This window comes from Malania oleifera, chromosome 5, assembly GCF_029873635.1.
Source record: "Malania oleifera isolate guangnan ecotype guangnan chromosome 5, ASM2987363v1, whole genome shotgun sequence".
Classification (NCBI taxonomy): domain Eukaryota; kingdom Viridiplantae; phylum Streptophyta; class Magnoliopsida; order Santalales; family Ximeniaceae; genus Malania; species Malania oleifera.
In genome coordinates, this window is record NC_080421.1 from 97,194,673 (window position 1) to 97,214,045 (window position 19,373).

General features: G+C 36.6%; 1 protein-coding gene across 1 annotated transcript in view; it reads right to left on the reverse strand.

The window, feature by feature from the left end:
- Nucleotides 1-9,915: 9,915 nt before the first annotated feature.
- Nucleotides 9,916-19,373, reverse strand: part of LOC131156268 (zinc finger CCCH domain-containing protein 32) — a 28,485-nt gene continuing 19,027 nt past the window's right edge. The window contains exon 7 of the mRNA XM_058109810.1: nt 9,916-11,226. Within this exon, the coding sequence (XP_057965793.1) occupies nt 10,825-11,226 (402 nt within the window). The 3' untranslated portion in view covers nt 9,916-10,824. The remainder of the gene's footprint in view (nt 11,227-19,373) is intronic.

Below are 19,373 nucleotides of genomic sequence, written 5' to 3' on the forward strand. Positions count from 1 at the left end.
TACATATGTTTCACTCAAAATATAAGCCACATATTACAACAAACTCCAAGGATTATTATCCATTTTTTTCCTCTCTGTAACTTAATTTACATTCCTTTTGATTAGTTCTTACATTACACTTGGAGATAATCTTAAAACTTGGAGATAGCCTTAACATTACTTACAATTAGAAATTCAGGAGTCCATGCGTCGGCCTTATATATATGGATGAGCATCAATTTCCATACACATATCGTGTGATGAGGATTTAAAAATCCTTCTTATCAAAGTAAAAAGGATGTTTTCTAAAATGGATAAATTAATAACAATAAAGGGTAATTTTGCCTTTTGCATATTTTTTTCCAAATGAAAACGATAGGGTTTTGAATCATTAAATCCAAGGGAAAAGCCAGTGGCCACAATTATAGTGTCCAAACATATGAGCCCACCCCTATTTAAAACTATGCATGATTATATATATGCTGCAATTCATTGTATGCATGATGCAACGTGGACCATCATTGAACAAGTATATAGATATATATACAAATATGGCCCCACACTTGCTCCACTATTATGCTCTAATTGTACCTCCCACATGGTCTAGTTGAAAGATATGCAAGTGTTGTTTGATTTTTTTTATAAATTACATGCACTGATTTCATTATTGTCAAGCTTATTTTAATTTAGATGAAGCATGCACGGATCATGGGAAGGCTTTTTATAAATACATTTTAACTTTGAATCGGTAATTGACATTAATATATCTCAAATTAATAAAAAGTAATAGATATAAAATTTATGATGTTACGCTTGCAAATAAAGAATTCCATTTACCCTTTATTTCGATCCTATATAGGTAGGTAAGTGTAGATCCCATCTTATATTTATTAGAAGAAAATTTATTATTTTAAGATGGTAAGATGATTTGAATATGTATTTATGTATGTATGTATATTATAACATTATAATTATATGGGCCTAGGTAGGGTTACAGCACGATTAGGACAGCTTCTATTAGTGCAAGAGAAGATTTATAAATGAGAGGTTTGGGTTTCCTGCATTTATGGTTTAGGATTTTATGGCCTTGAAGGGATTAGGTTTCTCCCTTCTTTAATGAGTTGCATTTTCAATTTAGCGAAATCTGTTCTAAGATTTTGATTAGAAGTTCATTTAATGCTCCTTCAAGGCGAATGGACGTTGTTTTACAACGATTTGCTTTTACTTCCCTAAGCTACTTTCTTATTATAAAAAAAAATAAATAAGGTTCACTTTAACTTGTGCACTCCCCACAAGGTCCAAATTTAATTAAATAACTAACTTTAATGGTTTTTTTTTTTTTTTTTTTTGGGTCTTAGCTTTAACAACACTACGTTATCTTAATTGTATTACAAATTATTATGCCCATTTCTTGTTTTAATACCTGGGTAAGGATTTCTCCTAGTTTTATAAGTCCTCCTCTCTCCTATTGACTCTGATTTCAGTAAAACTATTTCTAATAGGTGCTAGTCACTTCAAACACTCTTTGCACTATTTTCTTAAATACTATTAATGTATTATCAATGTACTAAACAAAATTGACCGTTTACCTCCGAAACATTTAACCTACAACAATGCAGTCATAAGCGTAAGTTGGAGTTATATAGCTCATTAATTTTGACTCTCTCGTTTCGGTACACAAAATCATTACTACTTGTTTTACCAGAGGGTGAAAAGAGGCTACTCGTCAAGGTGTAACACTGGTCATGAAAGATACAAACTGTCCCTCTTCCCCAACAAAAGCAAAAGGAACCTAAAATAAAGGGATATGGTTCAACATTTGGCAGCATACAAATATATATATATATATATATATATATATATATATGGGACATCTGATCTAAGGGTCTCTACCCTTTCTGTTTATAAGCCATCCATAGAAGGACACTCATTAGATGGGGTACTCAGCGAGAACCCCCCCCCCCCCCCTCCCCCCACCACCACCACCACCACCACCACCCCTTCCCCCCCATGATTCCAAAAATACCCCAAAAGGTGAAAAGCAGATTGAGGTAATGTGAATGTGGGCTGCTTCTTTCTCAAAGTTGCAGCAGTAAATTCCCAATCACCTTTTTCAGATGTCAAAGATGCCCATTTTGGCATCTCATTTTTTCTTGTCAAAGAGAATTTTTAATGTGATAACCCTGACTATCTAGCTTGTTTCCTTTCCCTTTTTCCTTTTGTCTTTGTGATTAGAATAGTTGAAGTTCTGAAACTGCATGCATATCCACGTTGAAGTTAAAAGGATGCTTTTCCCCTGCAGGCTTTTGGCGAGAATAAAAGTTAGCTAAGTAGAAGAGGGTCACCACTTGTTTTCTGGGGTCTTATTGAAAAGATCATTCTTGTTAATCTCAAAGCCAGCATTGGATCAACATGCATGTTTTGTTATTTAATTTGGAGCAAACACACATACTGTTACCTGACTTTTGAAAGAATAAATTTGGAACCCTCCATTTGGACAAAACATAATATAGAATTATATTCAATTTCTTCTAGATCCATAAAAATCAAAATCTATACTTCAAAATCTATACTTTTAAATGCTACCTTAAAGAAATTAGAGTATTTTCCAATCAATATTTGTTGTCCTCGTTATTTTGAAAAAAATAAAATAAAATAAAACAAAAAAATACCTTAAACCTCACTGGGTATCATTTAATTACAGCATTTACAAACTATAAATAAATAAGTATCTATAGAACTCCTCATAATCTGCATAACTTTCATTCTTCTCTTTTTTTTTTCTTTTTTTTTTTAAAAATAGCAACAATTTTGGGGTTGGGACACAATAGAATTTTTTCTGTAACCAATAATATGGAAGTTCCTTTTAAGGCTCGACTAGTATATGGGATGGAGAGGTCTCCCTTTAATTCCTACCCTACTCTAGAGAAGTCGATGCTAGTTTTGAACTTCTAGCAAACATTATACATCTTAGCTATAGCAAGATGACTCACGAGGAGCTGCGGGCTTTAGAATTATTTTGTTAACCCCTAAATTACCACTTGATTGGTCGAAATAGAAATAAATTTGTTTGGCTAATTATTTTAGTATATGGGACCAACTGATACGAAGTGTATTAATTTTATGTTTTATCAAGAAAGAAGAGTTCGTTTTGGATTCAACATAAAATATGAGTTTAACTTGTGACATTGAGTTAATCCTCCCATAATAAGCTAATGACTTATATGGGACATGAGTCAAGATATTAAGAATTTTAGGGTTTTACATAACCCTAGTCCTTCCCATAAAATTTCTCTTCGCAACATAACTCTCTCCATGTTAAGAAATTTTACTTGTGAGTTCATCATCCTATATTGAAAATTTGAGTGAAGGGTGTGAGGGACTCAAGATCTAATAGCTCAAGTTTTTTTGGTCAAGTCAAAGCTCACCCTATATATATACATACACACACACATAACATGCTCGCTCTAAGGACTTCCTTGATGCTATCAAGTGGTAAAAGAGTCCAGGCTTTGAGTTGGGTTGACTATTAGTTAATTTAATGACATAGAATGCATGATCAAACTCGCCTATAATAAACAAGTCTATAACCATTTTTTTCTATGTTTCATTTTCGCACTCATGTATATCATTTGAAATATTAATTACCACTTCATTTGAGAAGAACATGCTCTCTGTGCAAAGTCTCTCAAAAGATTGAATCAAAAAGTTTATTCTCAATACAAATAAAGTGGTTGAAACTCATAAGCAAGGGGAAGATATTGTTGAGGAATTCCATTTATTAGTTCATCACTCATTTAAAAATTGAGTGGAGGATGGAACGTGAAACATCAAGGTCGAAGTCATCTACAATATAAACAAGTCTATAACCATGCATTTTTTCTAATTGTCATTTTCTCACTCAAATCTATCGTCTAAAATATCTATTACCACTTTACTATTTTTGTGCATGCCGATAAGTTTCTCCAAAGATTTAATCAAAAAACGTATTCTCATCATTGAGGGGAAAAAAAAACTCATATAAGATCGTACCATTTTTTTTATTTAATATTAAGAAAATGAATACTTAATTTCAATTTTTGTCTTAATTTTTGACGCTCCAAACTTATGATTGCACTCAAATACTCCACCAACAACTAATTTATGTGCGTACATATGTGTGCATATATATTTGTATTGGCATGTGGGTGCATAGGATTAATTGTTCTAATCACTTAATTAAAAATTTGCTTTTGAAAATTGGAAACTAGGTCAAATATGAAATGAATAAATGGCTAACTGCATAGCCTAATGTATAGACTGTGTTAGGATTATGGAAAATTGTCGCAGCTAAATGAGGCAGCCCCTACGCCACACGTGAGGGGAAAGAGTTACAAATTACAATACATAGAAAGTGGTAAACAAATAGATTTGCATATAATATATTATTATTATTATTATTATTATTATTATTATTATTATTATTATTATTAAAGTGCCCATTGCCCACAAACTTAGGGTTTTGGAATTGGTTAATGGCATTTTGTCCTATCTGCTAGGTTTACCTAGCAAGGCTAGCATGCTCTTTTGGCCTACTCCCATAAGTGGATCATGCTATGGTAACGGTCTAATAATATTACAGGACATAAATTTAATTTTTGAGAATTATGATTTTTTTCGGAATTTAAATAATAATTTTTTTAATATTTAAATAGGAAAAAGTAGGATAGAAAATTCGTTATCTTGATAGATTGATCGGGTATTCATAAAAATCTATACACTATTGTATTATATATATTGAATGTGAAACATTTTTTTTTTTGCAGAAGCAAATATAAAAGTGAATTTTTTTAAAAAAAATCATAGAAAACCAAAGAAATGTTGTCTTCTTTCATTGTGTTTTTCAACAAGAACGTTTTCTTGTGGTTAGTGTCCAAAATATAAGAGTTTTTTTTTTTCTCCCACTCTTCTCATCTTCTAATGCTTCTCTCGAAAAATTGATATTTCTTTTATTTTACATTTTATCCAAATCTATTCATATTCAAATTTAAGATTAACTTGTATCCGAAACCCTAGAAAAGTGTCATTATATACTTTAATATGCTTATTAATCATGGGCATGTGCAATGCACATACTTTTCGGTTTTGGGTAGTCAAAAACAGTAGTTTGTACGAAAATTAAGGAGAGTCCTATGTGACTATTTGTAATCATGGTAGTTATTGTAGTTCATGGATTGGATTTATTTTTACTGTTATCCATTAAGTGAATTTTTTATTTTTAATGGAAATAAGTAGAAAAATGACGTTTTTGAAATATATTATTGAGTAAAAATATAAATTGAAAATTGGCATGTCTTAGTTTAACTAATAGCATAAATGAAATATATATATATATATATATATATATATATATATAAAATTTAAAATCAATTCTTCGGCAATTTGAAGGATCTTTCTCTACATGACCGTGTATGAGACCCTTTGAGCACTTGACTAATTCACTGAAACAATAATTCTACCCTTCTATTTCTCTCCACTTAAATATAAAATTTAATTTCAATTAGAAAGTGGTAACCCTCAAAACTCAAAATTCTAATCAAAAAAAAACTTTGAATTAACTAAGTGAGCAATTCTTTATGTAGTCTGATAAAAGAAGTGTATTTCTTCTTTTGTTGAGTTGAATGGTGTAGGTAATCGAGTTAAATGGTATCTAGATTCCCTACTCTCAAGATTCCCATAATAAAGTTGTTTTTTGGTGCTCCTAAGTATGGATACATGGTAATCTAGGATATATAAGAAATATAAATTTTTTATAATTTTTTTACATTCTCAAGATGACCTAGATAATATAGAACATTTACTTATGAGCCCTCCCCTACCTTATTTTAACTCCACTATTTATATTTCATTAGTTAAAGGCCTATTATATTTTGCAATGGTATAAATCTAACCAAAGATATCTGGGTGTTAATTACCTAATCATAGGTGGCGTAAACTCCCGATTTTGTTTATACCTCAAATTGTAGTGTGAGTTTAGTTTAAATGAAGATATACATACGAGTAGGAACAAAGAAAAGATGAAAGAGGAAGTAAAGAAATATGACTATTATTGCTGAAAGTGAAAGAAGGTATTTATAAACTATTATTTGATTGAGGAATATATTTTTCTTTACTTAAGAAGGCATGTATATCCAAATCTCTTCTTAGTCTCAAGAAAATCCAAGAAACCATGTTCCTTTGAAAGGCAAAGGCTTCCTTTTATAGTTGAAGCCTTCCCCTTACCTCATCTACCAAAGTACAATGCACAAATGGCCAAGGGAAGTTAAAAATAAATAAATAAATAAATAAACAAAAAAAAAAAGGATAAAATGCTCTACAAATTTAAAAAAAAAAAAAAATGGTACAAAATACTTGTGCTTATAGAACTGCGCTCTTTTGTCCATCACTACACTACAAATTCACTTCTCTCCCATTTAGCTTTTAGATTATTTGTATCTACTTCGTTCATTTCAACATAATCATCTCATCTTTCAAGATATCACTCATGTAGTTTTCTCAAATAGTATTTTCTATTGTAAACAAAAACTCTCAATCTTAAACTTATGAAATTATTCATCTATTGGTTCTTCTCCGATTCTTGGAGTACAAAAACAGTTTTAAATTTTTCTAGAAAACTAAAAGTTCCTTCTGCAAACAATATTCTCGAACTATAGGAGGTACCCTTAACATGTAAGCACTGTCAAAGTGTCATTGACAGTAAATTGACTTGGTTTATGAAAAGGAGAATGGAAAAGGTTGAACTTATCTAGTTCATGAGACTCCAAGTCTAATAAAAAAAGTTTATGAGTGATATAAATCAATAAGGCTCCAAGTGGTGCACCCTAACTTCTACTCTTGCACTAGCAGGATGTATTGAACAAATGATTCATCAAACCCAACATTCACTCCATTGTAGAGGGAATCAAAATTGGAATCCCTATAATTAGTAAGCTCAATTGCAGGGTGCAATATTAGAGTCTGCCAATTTGGAAAGTGAAACAAAAGGAAATTAATCAAGGTAGCAAACCCTATCTCTACCTATTTCAAAGAAAGAAAGAGCACCATGTGTGAGGGGTTTCTATCTAAAAAGAGGACATAGCATTGTAAAAATGGGGGTTTTAACGAGGAGTTGACAATGAAGAAAAGGGCAAGTTGGAAATCTAAAGAAACTAGGATTAAGCCTTGAATTATGTAATAGTAGCAATAAAGGGTTCACGGCAAATAGTAAAACAACCACAATTAAGAATTATCTAAGGTGTTATTTAACCTATTTTCATTCAATGTTTTGCAATTTCTAGCATGATTGTGTTGTGCATGAATGTATAGGGTTTCATGGGGCATGCAAAATTGTTTTTATAGCATACTCTATATATATTATAAGAACATTATAAGTAGAAGTGGAATTCTCAATAAATATATTATTATTTTTTATTATAGCATATATTTTTATTTTTTGCATTTGAAAGCATAGATGTTGAGTCTTGGGTTTAAATTCAGGTGAACTTAGATAAAAATTTAATATAATTTTATCTAAAATTTTGTTTAAAATCACACAAATTTAAATTGAAAATATTTTTAAATAGATAAAATTTGATAATGTGATTTGTCACTTACCAAGGGAAACTTCCCATTAAGTAAAAACTATGATTAGGAAATTAGAGGTGATAGTACACCACAATGAAAGGCCTACTTGTATATCACTTTCAAATAAATTTTGTTAGTTGGAGGGCTACTTGTGATTTGACTTTTATTTTTATTAATGAAGGCATTGAAAGGAGACTTGGGAAGAAGACTCAACAGAGTAACCATAAGTTCTTACAATTTTTTATTATGTAGTGAGTGAGTGTATGCACAATGCACATGGGTGCTTTATTGGGCGCCATTTTAATTCTCATGTTTTCAAATTTATAAATAAAAAATAAAGAAGTAGAAGATTTTTCTTTCTTTTAAAGGGTAGGAAAATCAAACAAAATTGTATTATTACTAACTAGCTAATCATAATGCTGCTATATATATATATATTTTTTTTTTGATTACATATGAACTCCAGCCACCAACGAGTCATTCGAACCCCCTGGTGCGGCACCAAACCTACGGATCAGTGTCCTCTACCCCCAAGTCTCGCTGATCAGAGTAAAGTCCAAATGCGGATACGACTTCTGTGCATCAGTTAGACATTCGGTCAACCCAATTCTCGGGACACATCTCCATTACCATCCACGGTTCTCGCTAGCTCATAGAGAACTCTCACCGTCCAAGGTTCCCGCTGGCTCACAGAACGAACTCTCACCATCCACGGTCCCCACTGGCTCATAGAGTAAACTCTCATCATGCACAGGTACCGCTAGCTCCATGAGTGTATCTGCCTAAAATTGAATCTCTGATACTCCTTACTTCCTAATGTCTTTCCACCACGTCATGCCGTGGGGGCTCTGCCTAAAATTGAATCTCTGATACTCCTTCTTATTTGTGCACATTACCGGAAATTCTTCGAGGCAAATCAAATAAAAATATTCTCGTAAGACAAGTTATTCCCGCTCCTAAAAAAGTCATTGCATGAGAATTTTTTACACCACGAGCAAAGTGCTCCATCAATGTGCCACGCTAATGAATGTCCAAAAATAGGTACCTCTCTATTCATGGGCCTAAAAAGAGACCAAGCCTGTTAAACCTGAGCCCAACTCTAGCATGCTTTAGCCCATTACGCCTCATTGTTTTAACACGAACCACCATCCATAAAAGGCACTGGTTTGGTTGGACCATGGTGGTTAAACCAACCCAGTGACTAGGGGCGTACCAAGAAACTAAAAATCAGACCAAAAACACAAGTGATTCAATTTTTCGGTATTTGATTTCGATTTTAAAAAATATAAATTTTTTATCTCAATTTCCAACATATAAGAGAACCAAAAAACCAAAATAAAAAATAAAAATCGACTTAAATTATATATATATATATATATATATATATATAAATTAATATAAGTACTTAATTAGTATGTAACTACATGATTAATCTATTTAACATTTAAAAATCAAAATGCCCAAAAGATAGTTGAATATTTAGAAAATCAGTTGAAACCTAGAAAGCCCGTTACTGAACCGCCAAATGTTCGGTTCTCCATGGAATAACAAATTTGGTTTGGTTTCCATTTCGGTTTGAGAAAATTAAAAACCGCAAAAAAGTACAGTTCAATTTTCCATTTGGCCCATAATTGAACCATAATAAAATCAATTACACCCCAACTAGTGATGGGTTGGACTGCCCAAAATCGGTCCAGGTACTAACCCAAAAATTTACCCCACAAAAAAAATTAAGACACTTCAAACATAATTGATCTCCGAAAAACTAAGATCCACTTAGTACACATCTGATGGAATATCATAAAATGAGGCACGAAGGAAGGGTCTTTCATAACTAGGATCTGCTTGGAACATACCACACAAGGCTCAGAAAGCTGTCATAAAACAGTGCTGCTGCTGTCCTGTGTCACCTCGCACCAGCAACACAAAAATTCTCTTTAAAATGATCAAAATAAAGGGTACGATATCAGCAACATGTGGAATGATTTCTACGGTGCTTTGGCACAGCTGCTTTTTCTTTTTCTTCTTCTTCTTCTTCTATATCCATTCACTGCGTGCACGCTTCCCAAATTGTGGTGTTCTCACTTTTAAGCGGTTAGGATCTAAAATCCCAAACTGCAGGATAGGCACAGGCGTGCTGTACTCAATCCCGACATCCCAAATTGTTGTTGTTGTGTTCAAGTGGTTGGGATTTCAATCCCAGTATTTGCATTCAGCATTCATTATTATTCTAATCAGGGACCCAAGGTCCAAATCCTCCCAGCTTAATGCGCGCACACACACACACACACATATATATATATATATATATAGTTTACATAACATTCTGCTTCATCAGTGCCATTTTGAATCTCAGATTATATCAGAAATAATTAGCAAACCTGCAAGTAGCCAAGTACTACAAATAGAGTAACAATGTCTTCTACGGGCACAATTTGGTGAATCAACAAACACCAGCGTTTTAAAAAAAAGGAGACCAGAAATTCTGCATACCCTTGCCCAAGATTAATAAGTCCCAGGGTTGAACATGGTTTAATACAACAGAAATCAATAAAAAGCAAAAGATATCCACACAGGAAGAGCCTCGCAGTTTTCTTAAATAAATATAAAACCGTTCCAGAGAGTCATGTCTACCACCTCAAGCTGAGCTGCACGGAAAAGTCTCCGTGGATCATAAAAAATTCTTCAACATAAACACCAAGAAATGGACAATGCGAGCACTTTTCAACCCCTCTAAAATTCAGCAGATAAGCTATAATAGAAATTACAACATTGGAACCCTGTGCCCAAATTTGAAAAAGGAGAAATAAAGGAGGTAAAAGGGCAACAGCAGAGTAAATGACCAAAAAGAGGTGGAACTGAATGATCATTTCTTTCCAAAAAATTATCAGAAATTATTCACAGGTTCCAATGTTGGAATTTGGAGGGATGGCTGCATATTACCAGATGGAAGAGCTTTGCCTTCATGATTATTTGGTAGCAAGGGAAAGAGTTCGTACAGGACTTGCTATTAGAGCTTATTACTTCTGAGGATATAGATGGTCACACTACACTAGATCATTCTCAAGCATAGAAGACTATCAATTCTTATGTTGCATATGCCTATATCACAGTGGTTGATAAACAAGAGAAGGGCAGCAAATTTGCATAACTATAACAAGCTTCCTGAGGCCTAAGAATAAAAACCATAAAGGATGAGTAACCAAGATCCTAAGATAATGAAGAATGGCTTTGGATTTAAATTCAGATTGATCGGCGGATATCACCACTTGGTCTAGCACTCCTACTACTGCTTAGAGAGGCAGAGCTCTGACGAGCCAGTTGGACACCAGAAAGTGGACCGGACCCAGTTTGGGAGAAAATTAAGCCAACTGAACCACTAGAGCCATTTCCAGAAGAAGACATTCTGATTGAATGAGGATCCTTTTTAGACCCTGAAATAAATTCAGGCCGCAATTCTGAAGATGACGACGAGGGAGCCAGAGTAGCCAGCGAAGACCCAACAGGATAGGGAGCAATAGGTATGTCAGTGAGAGATGAAGCTGATGGACTGTACCTCACTGTCTGCATTGGATGATCAAATTTGCACATTGGCCCAAACTTGCAGTAACCATTTTGCTCATAAAAAGAGCAAGGTTGAGCCCCCTGTTCATCAAATATAAAGACCACATTCAGCATTTGCTCCAGATAAGCATTCTTATTCGTACAGACTATCATTTTAAGATTTAAAAATATCACTCCAAACAAGTAAATACACTAGCTGATCACAATATCATTAGGGACGGCACAGAAACAAAGTTAAAAACAATTAAATACATGCTATCATTTATAATACAAGCTTATAATTATCATGATTAACCAAATAACATAGACTTTACAAAACATTCAATAATTATTATTAAAAAAAAAACACGCGCACACACACACATACACACACATTTTAGGTAAATAAAAATGAAAACTTTTGGTCTTGTCCAAAACAACTCCAAGTCATATATTTTAGCTTCAAGTCCTAAGAGTCTCAACCTTTAATTGACTATTAAAGGATACTTTTAAATATCGAGGAAATGGTGTTGTCTTAATAATTGTATAATAGTACAAGGGAAGTGTATCATTAATCACATGTAATGATTAATAAATCAAAATGACCAAATACCAATCACGCCTGAAGAAGTTCCCTTAGATAAGCAGCCATAAGAACAAAGGATAAGGAACAGCAGGAAAATAAAAAACAAAAAGGGTAAAGGAAGGAGGGGGAGGGGGTTGTCACATGACGGCGATGCAGGCATGAAAAACTACTATAGGTTTGTCACACTAGTATAGGGATGCACAAGAAAAGGTTGGGGAAAGCCATGCCAGAGATGCTGGCAGGAAACTCCAGAACACCCAAACTTCCTTCGTTTTGAAAAAATGACTACTTGATTTCCTTTTAGTTTTGTATCCTACTTAGTTTTTTTTTTTTTTTTTTTTTAAATAAACAAATAAAAAAGAAAGTGATTATAAAGGCAATTATTGGGACATTTTGGAATATCATAAAATCAGACAAATAGAGGGGAATACTCTTTCCAATAATATAGGAGTAACATATTACATTGAAAAGCTGCAAAACACATGCAAGTTTCAAAAGGTAGGTTCTCCTCTTACCCCAGAAGAGGATATAAACAAATCTTAAAGAGGCCTTTTCCTCTTATACATAACTAGCCATGGCACATGCAACGCATATGCTTTGCAGTTTTCAGTAGTTATGGGCAGAGTTTTTGGTACTTATGGGGAACAGTTTACAAAGAATAAGAAAATGTGTATTGTCACAGTTTATCTCTAAATTTTTCAATTTACTAATTTATATTAGTTATAAACCTGTAAAAGAAGAATGATTTTTTTTTTAAAACTATGAGGAGAAAAGGAAATTGAAAACTGCCTCAACTTACTTTTATTAATAGCAGAGACTATTATTATGCCCTCAACCTTTTTCTCAGTAAATAGCTAAATTTGATCACAGGATTGGTGAAGAGCAAAGCAATCAAAACTCGTAAGCAACCAAAAAATGAAACTGTGAACCTATTAGCTTTACAACAGAACTAACTGAAACCAAAAGGCAATTGGCAAATCCATAGTGATGTTCCATTCTAGGATGCACCAACAGTCATCCAAGGCTTGTGTCAGTAGTACACACATGTTGAATACCAACAAATGCCCAATGAGCATCAGAAAGCAACTTTTTACTTTTTATTTACTCTTAACACTTTCTTAACATGGCTAAACTCCACAAGATATGACTGGGACACTTATGGTACCAAAAATCTGTGCTTCATCTCTGCACACACCTGTCCTTGTGTCTAACCCAAACCCCCACCCCCCCCCCCCCCCTCCCAAACAATAAAAAAAAAAAAACAGGGAAAAAAAAGAATAAAAATAAAATAAAATAAAAATAAAAATAAAAATAACCTAGGGGAGAGTCAAGAGACACCAAGATGCCTAGACTGTGCACAGGTTCACAGTTCACCTTGAACCTTCCAGGCTTTGCTTGCACTACCAGACCAGCAGCAACCAGAGGAAACAGCAGAGTAACAAAAGACCAGAGGGAGTAAGCGTGATTTTGCTTCAGTTCTTCGGCTCTGGTCCTTCCTATAGCCGGTACTACAGTGTTATGTATTCCCTCCTCTCCATCCCCCCAGCTGACACACGACCAGGCATCAGCCACTCTTTTTTTCTATAAATTTCTTGACGAGCCAATGTATTTAATGTCGATTATTCTCTAGCATGAATGCAGCTAATGAATGCATAATTGTAAATGGGTTTTGTCTGTAGAATGTGCATGAATGATGCCTATAGTTTATCTTAAACAAAAATTACCTCAATAGTTGTCATATAAAAGGAAAAGCATGCTTAAATACTTATAGTAATTAATAATAAATATATTTTACATCAATTAGTTAATGTATCCCTATTGTGCTGTATCCTAGTTCCTTTTTTTCAAAATGGTCACATCACCATGCTGGTATTGTATCATATCCAGGTGTCACAAGCAAAATATTTCACACCTTCGTGAATAGACCGTGCGGCGCTAGCTAAAGCACTCTTGTTTAACTAGTCAGCCTATCGTTTACCACAATCCACCCACAAAACACTTTCATTGTCATTCAATCAAACGTAAACGGAAGCAGTAAGCAAACAATGAAAGCAATGGCACTCTAAGCAGTAAACATTGAAGCAACGTAATTCATTAACAACACATTCGTTAACGTTGTGTGTATAGCGAGGGGGGCAAGTAGGCTAAATACATTGACAATAGCTAGTAAGTTTTACAAGTTGATGAACACTCACCCTCCCTTAAAGAGTTTTCTATGCTATCCACACTCTAGCACTAGGAAACATCAAAGTGACCAAGGAGTCATACTGCCTTCTTTGGCATAGGGAGAAACTACTATTGGAAAATAAATCTACAATAGTATTTACATGATGGAAACCCATCCCAAACGCATGAGACAAGTGGTCATAGGCAAGCATAATGCCCTGAACAAACTCGGCTTGTGATGCTTCCCCACTTATGCGGTCGATGTCCTCGTAGACTTCAACGCTAGGTACACTTTAACTTTATCCACGAACGGTTGCATATCTTCCGTAGAAACCCAACTGATTTCTTTATCACCAAGGCCTTTCCACTTCACTAAGAACTCCCGCCACTTCTTCCTTAAGGATGTGAACTCTTGTCTGCAAGGATACCTTCAACTTCACATTTGTCAGGTTGCACTAACTTCGGATCTTCTATATCAGAGTTGAACAGCTTCAGGCAGCTGACCTGAAACACAGGATGCACTTTCATCCAAGTCGAATTCTGTAAGAGGCCTTCACGACTTTCGCCAAGACAGGTACTGGTCCTTCATATTTACAAAGTAGCCTCCCATCTCATCCCCTTAGTGACATGATCTATTCAGTATTGAGCTTAACAAGCACCAAGTCACCTACGTTTAAGTGTTGCGGTCTTCTCCCCTGATCTGCTCACTTCTTCATCCGCTAAGAAGCTTTCTCCAAGTAGGCTCAGGCAATCTCTGCATTCTGTCTCCATTCTCTGGTAAAGATGTACGCCCTCAGGCTCATTCCTCTATACTGCTCATCCACAATGTGAGGTAGCAGCGGCTGCTAGCCTGTAACAAGCTCAAAAGGGCTCATGTTGGTTGTTGAGCTCCTTTGGGCATTGAAACATAACTGAGTCACGTCAAGTAGTTGCTCCCAATTCTTCTGGTTGGCGTTGACAAAATTGCGCAAGTACTCTTCTAGTAACCCATTGAATCTCACCGTCTGTCTGTCTGTCCATCTGAGCATGGTAACTCGAAGAGATTTCAAGTTAGGAATCAAGGATTCTGAAAAGTTATGTCCAAAAATTGCCAATGAATCTTGAGGCTCGATCACTAACAATATCTTGGGTAATACTCCAATACTTCACAATATTTGTGAAGAACAATTGTGACATCTCCTCTACCGAAACGTACTTTGGTGTGGGTATAAACGTCCATGCTTTGAAAACCTGCCTATAACTACAAGTATAGACCCAGCACTTCCCACTCTAGGCAGGTTGGTGATGAAGTCCAGTGAGACACTTTCCCACATTTTGGATGGTACTAGTAGGGGCTCCAGTAGCCCGGCAATCTTCCTCGGCTCCACCTTGTCTTGTTAGAAAGAAAGACAAGTTTGAGTATAATCAACCACATCATCATGCATGTGTGGCCAATAATACCTCTGCTTCAGTAAAGCCAAAGTGTGCTACCATCCTGGATGTCCAGCCCACATGGTATCATGACACTCTCTCAACAATGTCTTCCTCAAATCACTAGCTCATGGCAAAAAGGGTTGGCTACCATGGATCATCAGCAATCCGTCTTCCATTCAAAACTGACAGGTTTTCCCTTCTTCAGTCAACTTCATAAGGTTCAACGCAGCTGGATCTTTGGCTAAGTTCTCTTTGATGCCCTCCTGCATCGTCGTGGTAACAGTACTCACAGTCAAGTGTTACCATCTATAAGGCCGCCAGCTCGACCTTCCTACTCAGTGCATTAGCAACTTGGTTCAGGCGCCCTGCCTTGTGCTCAAAAGAGAAATCAAATTTTGCCAAGAATTCCTGCCATCAGCCCTGCTTGGGTGTCAAAGTGGCTAACACTCGAGTCATCTATTTTCACCACAAACCTTGACCAAAGTAAGTAATTTCGCCACACGCAGAGACAATGTATCACCACTAGCATCTCCTTCTCTTCACTAAACTTACGGCTTTAGTACGCAACAGGATGTCCCTCATGTAACAAGACTCCTCCAAGGGCATAGTTCAATGCATCTGTTTGTACCTCGAAGGGTTTCATGAAGACTGGAAGAGCAAGTACCGGATCTCTCATCATGGCATCCTTCAAGTCATCAAAGGCTCCCTAGCACTTCTCTGTCCAATTCCACTCCTGACCCTTCAATAGTTTTGTCATAGGAGCAGTTCTTCGCGAGTACCCCTCTACGAACTTCCTATAATATTTGGCAAGGCCAAGAAAGGAGCGCAGCTCTTTCCCTATCGTTGGGATCTTCCATTCTGGAATCGTCCTTACCTTCTCCATATCCATCCTCATATGACCTTATTCAATCACATGACCAAGGAATTTTATGTTCCGCTGAGCAAAAGAGCAATTCTCTTTCTTCACATATAGATTATTCCCCTTCAGCCTATGGAACACCTTCCGTAGATGCTCTTTATGTTCCACCAGAGTGGAACTATAGACAACAATATCATCCAGGTACACCACGACAAACTTGTCGAGGTACTCTTGAAATACCCAGTTCATCAAGGTACAGAATGTTGCAGGTGCATTCATAAACCCAAATGGCATCACCAAGAATTTATATGCCCCATACCGCGTCACACAAGTTGTCTTCTACTCATTCCCATCAGCAATCCTTACCTGATAGTAGCCTGACTTCAAGTCAAATTTAGTAAAGTACCTGGCATGGCTCAGTTGATCCAACAGATCGGCAATCAACAAAGTAGGACACTTGTTGCGCACTATTACCTTGTTGAGTGTGCGGTAGTCTACACACATCTGCATGCTCCCATCATGTTTCCTCTGAAACAACACCGGCGCTCTGCACGTTGCTTTGGAAGGGCGAATATATCCTGCTTCCAACAACTCATCAAGTTGTTTCCTCAACTATGCTAGCTCTGGAGGCGCCATCCAACATGGCCCCTTAGCAGGTGGTTTCACTCCAGGCAACAACCCGATCTCATGCTCCACACCCCATCATGGAGGCAAGTTATGAGGCAGCTTAACCAGCATCACCTCCTTGTAGCTTGGATGGTCGTAGGCACCAATTCTTGGCCTACTTTAGCATCTACCACCACCGTGGCTAGATATATTTGCTAGCCCTTTCTCAACCCCTTCTTGAGTTGCGTGGTTGAAAGGAAGTTCCCAGCGTCTCCTTTCTTTGCAACGGCTTGCACTATGCACAAGTGATCTCCCATCAGACACAAGGAACCAGCATAACGCATCAACATTGCATTCGTCACCCCTCAATAATTCCATTCCAAAATGACATGAAAGTCATCCAATGGCGCCGCTATGAAATTCGCATGACCTGCCCACTGTCCAAGTTTGTTTCACAGTCACTTGCTTGGCGACTCCCAGAGTAGGTTGGGCTACAGAATTCACTGCTTTAATGCGTCCAATATCCTTCACCAAGGATAAGTTGAGTTTCCTTACTTCTGCTTGTGAAACAAAAATTATGAGTAGCCCCGATATCCCCCATAGCACGGGTACTCTTCCTATTGATCCTCAAGTCCACAAACATTAGTCTTTTTTCTTGTGTAACTTTCAGTGCTTTCACCTGATTTTCCAATGCATTCACCAGCCGCATTGCACCCATCCTCAGGGTATCCTCCTCTTCCCCATTACTTTCCACTACCTGCTCCGCAGTGGAAGCTTGTAAGGCATTAAGTGCTACCTTGTGAGGGCACTCAACAACTCTGTGAGGACCTCAACACAAGTAACATGAGATTTTACTCTTTCCGGTGGGTGTGTTGAACCCTCAAGACGATAAAACTTCTTTTGAAGTTGATGTCTTATAGTCGGCTCCCCTACTTTTGGGTTTGCCCTTCTTGACAAAATTTCTGCTATTTCCCCAAACGCCAAACTCTTTGGACGAGGCAGTATTATCACCAGTGTAGTAAGTCGAGCGTTCTGTGGCAGCTTGTGCGGTAGACAAGTCTTGAACTCTTTGCCTATGAAGTTCTATTTTTGCCCACGGTTTCAACCCCTTAAGAAAATAGAACAGCTTGTCCTTTTCCAACACGTCCCTAATATCCAATATCAAAGCAGAAAATTGTTTCACGTATTCCCTTATTGACCCAGTATGCTTGAGATGTCTCAGCTTTTTCCTAGCATTGTACTCAACATTCTCAAGAAAGAATTGGGCCTTGAGCTCTCTCTTCAAATCTACCCAACAATCCACAACACAACGTCCATTTTCAGTTTCATTGTACTTAGACCGCCACCACAGTTTGGCGTCACCAACCAAGTACATAATTGCAGTATCCATTTTCACCTATTCTAAGTCCGTCAAAGCACAAAAATATTGGTCCATATAAAACAAAAATTTCTCCAACTCCAAGGCATAACGGGCACCCCCATACATCCTGAGTTCTGGTACCTTGGTCTTGCTAAACCCCGAAGTGTTAAGAGTTTCCCATAGCAAGAACCACAAAATTCACCTTTGTAGTCAAATCAGCTATTTGAGCTTGCAAGGTTTCAACAGTATGGTGAAAGTCCTCTAACATTTCACCTATCAAACTAGCTTAAAGCTTTTGTGATCCCACCACTTCATCAAGAAGCTCCCTCAATTGGGTCATCTCCGTCGCCACATTGTTGGTTGTCGTCTCAGCCTGTGCTTCCAACACACTAACTCTCTCGGCATTGGTTGGCGCCATGGTCATTTACCAAAGCTTTCCCAATCCCACAACGAAGGCAACTGAATTCACATAGCAACTAACCAAGCTCTCATACCAGTTGTCACAAGCCAAATATTTCACACTTTTGTGAATAGACCATGCGGCGCTAGCTAAAGCCCTCTTGTTTAAATAGCCAACCTATCATTTACCACAATTCACCCACAAAACACTTTCATTGTCTTTCAATCAAATGTAAGCGGAAGCAGTAAGCAGCCAATGAAAGCAGTGGCACTTTAAGCAGTAAACATTGAAGTAACGTAATTCATTAACAACACCTCCATTAACATTGTTTGTCTAATGAGAGAGGCAAGTAGGCCAAACAAGTTGACAATAGCTAGTGAGTTTTACAAGTTGATGAACACTCACCCTCCCCTAAAGAGCTTTCTATGCTATTCTCACTCTAACACTAGGAAACATCAAAGTGACCGAAGAGTCATACTTCCTTTTCTAGCATAGGTAGAAACTACTACTGAAAAATAAACCTACACTAGTATTTACATAATGGAAACCCATCCCAAACGCACGAGACAAGCGGTCACAGGCAAGAATAATGCCCTAAACAAGCTTGGCTCGTGACGCTTCCTCAGTTATGCAGTCGACGTCCTCATAGACTTTGACGCTAGGTACACTTCAACTTTGTCCATGAACGGTTGCATATCTTCCGCAGAAACCCAGCTAATTTCTTCCTCACCAAGGCCTTTCCACTTCACCAAGAACTCCAATTGTTTCTTCCTTGAGGATGTTAACTCTTTCTGCAAGGATATCTTCAACTTTACGTCCATCAGGTTGCACTGTCTTCAACTCCGCTCTAGTTGACTAA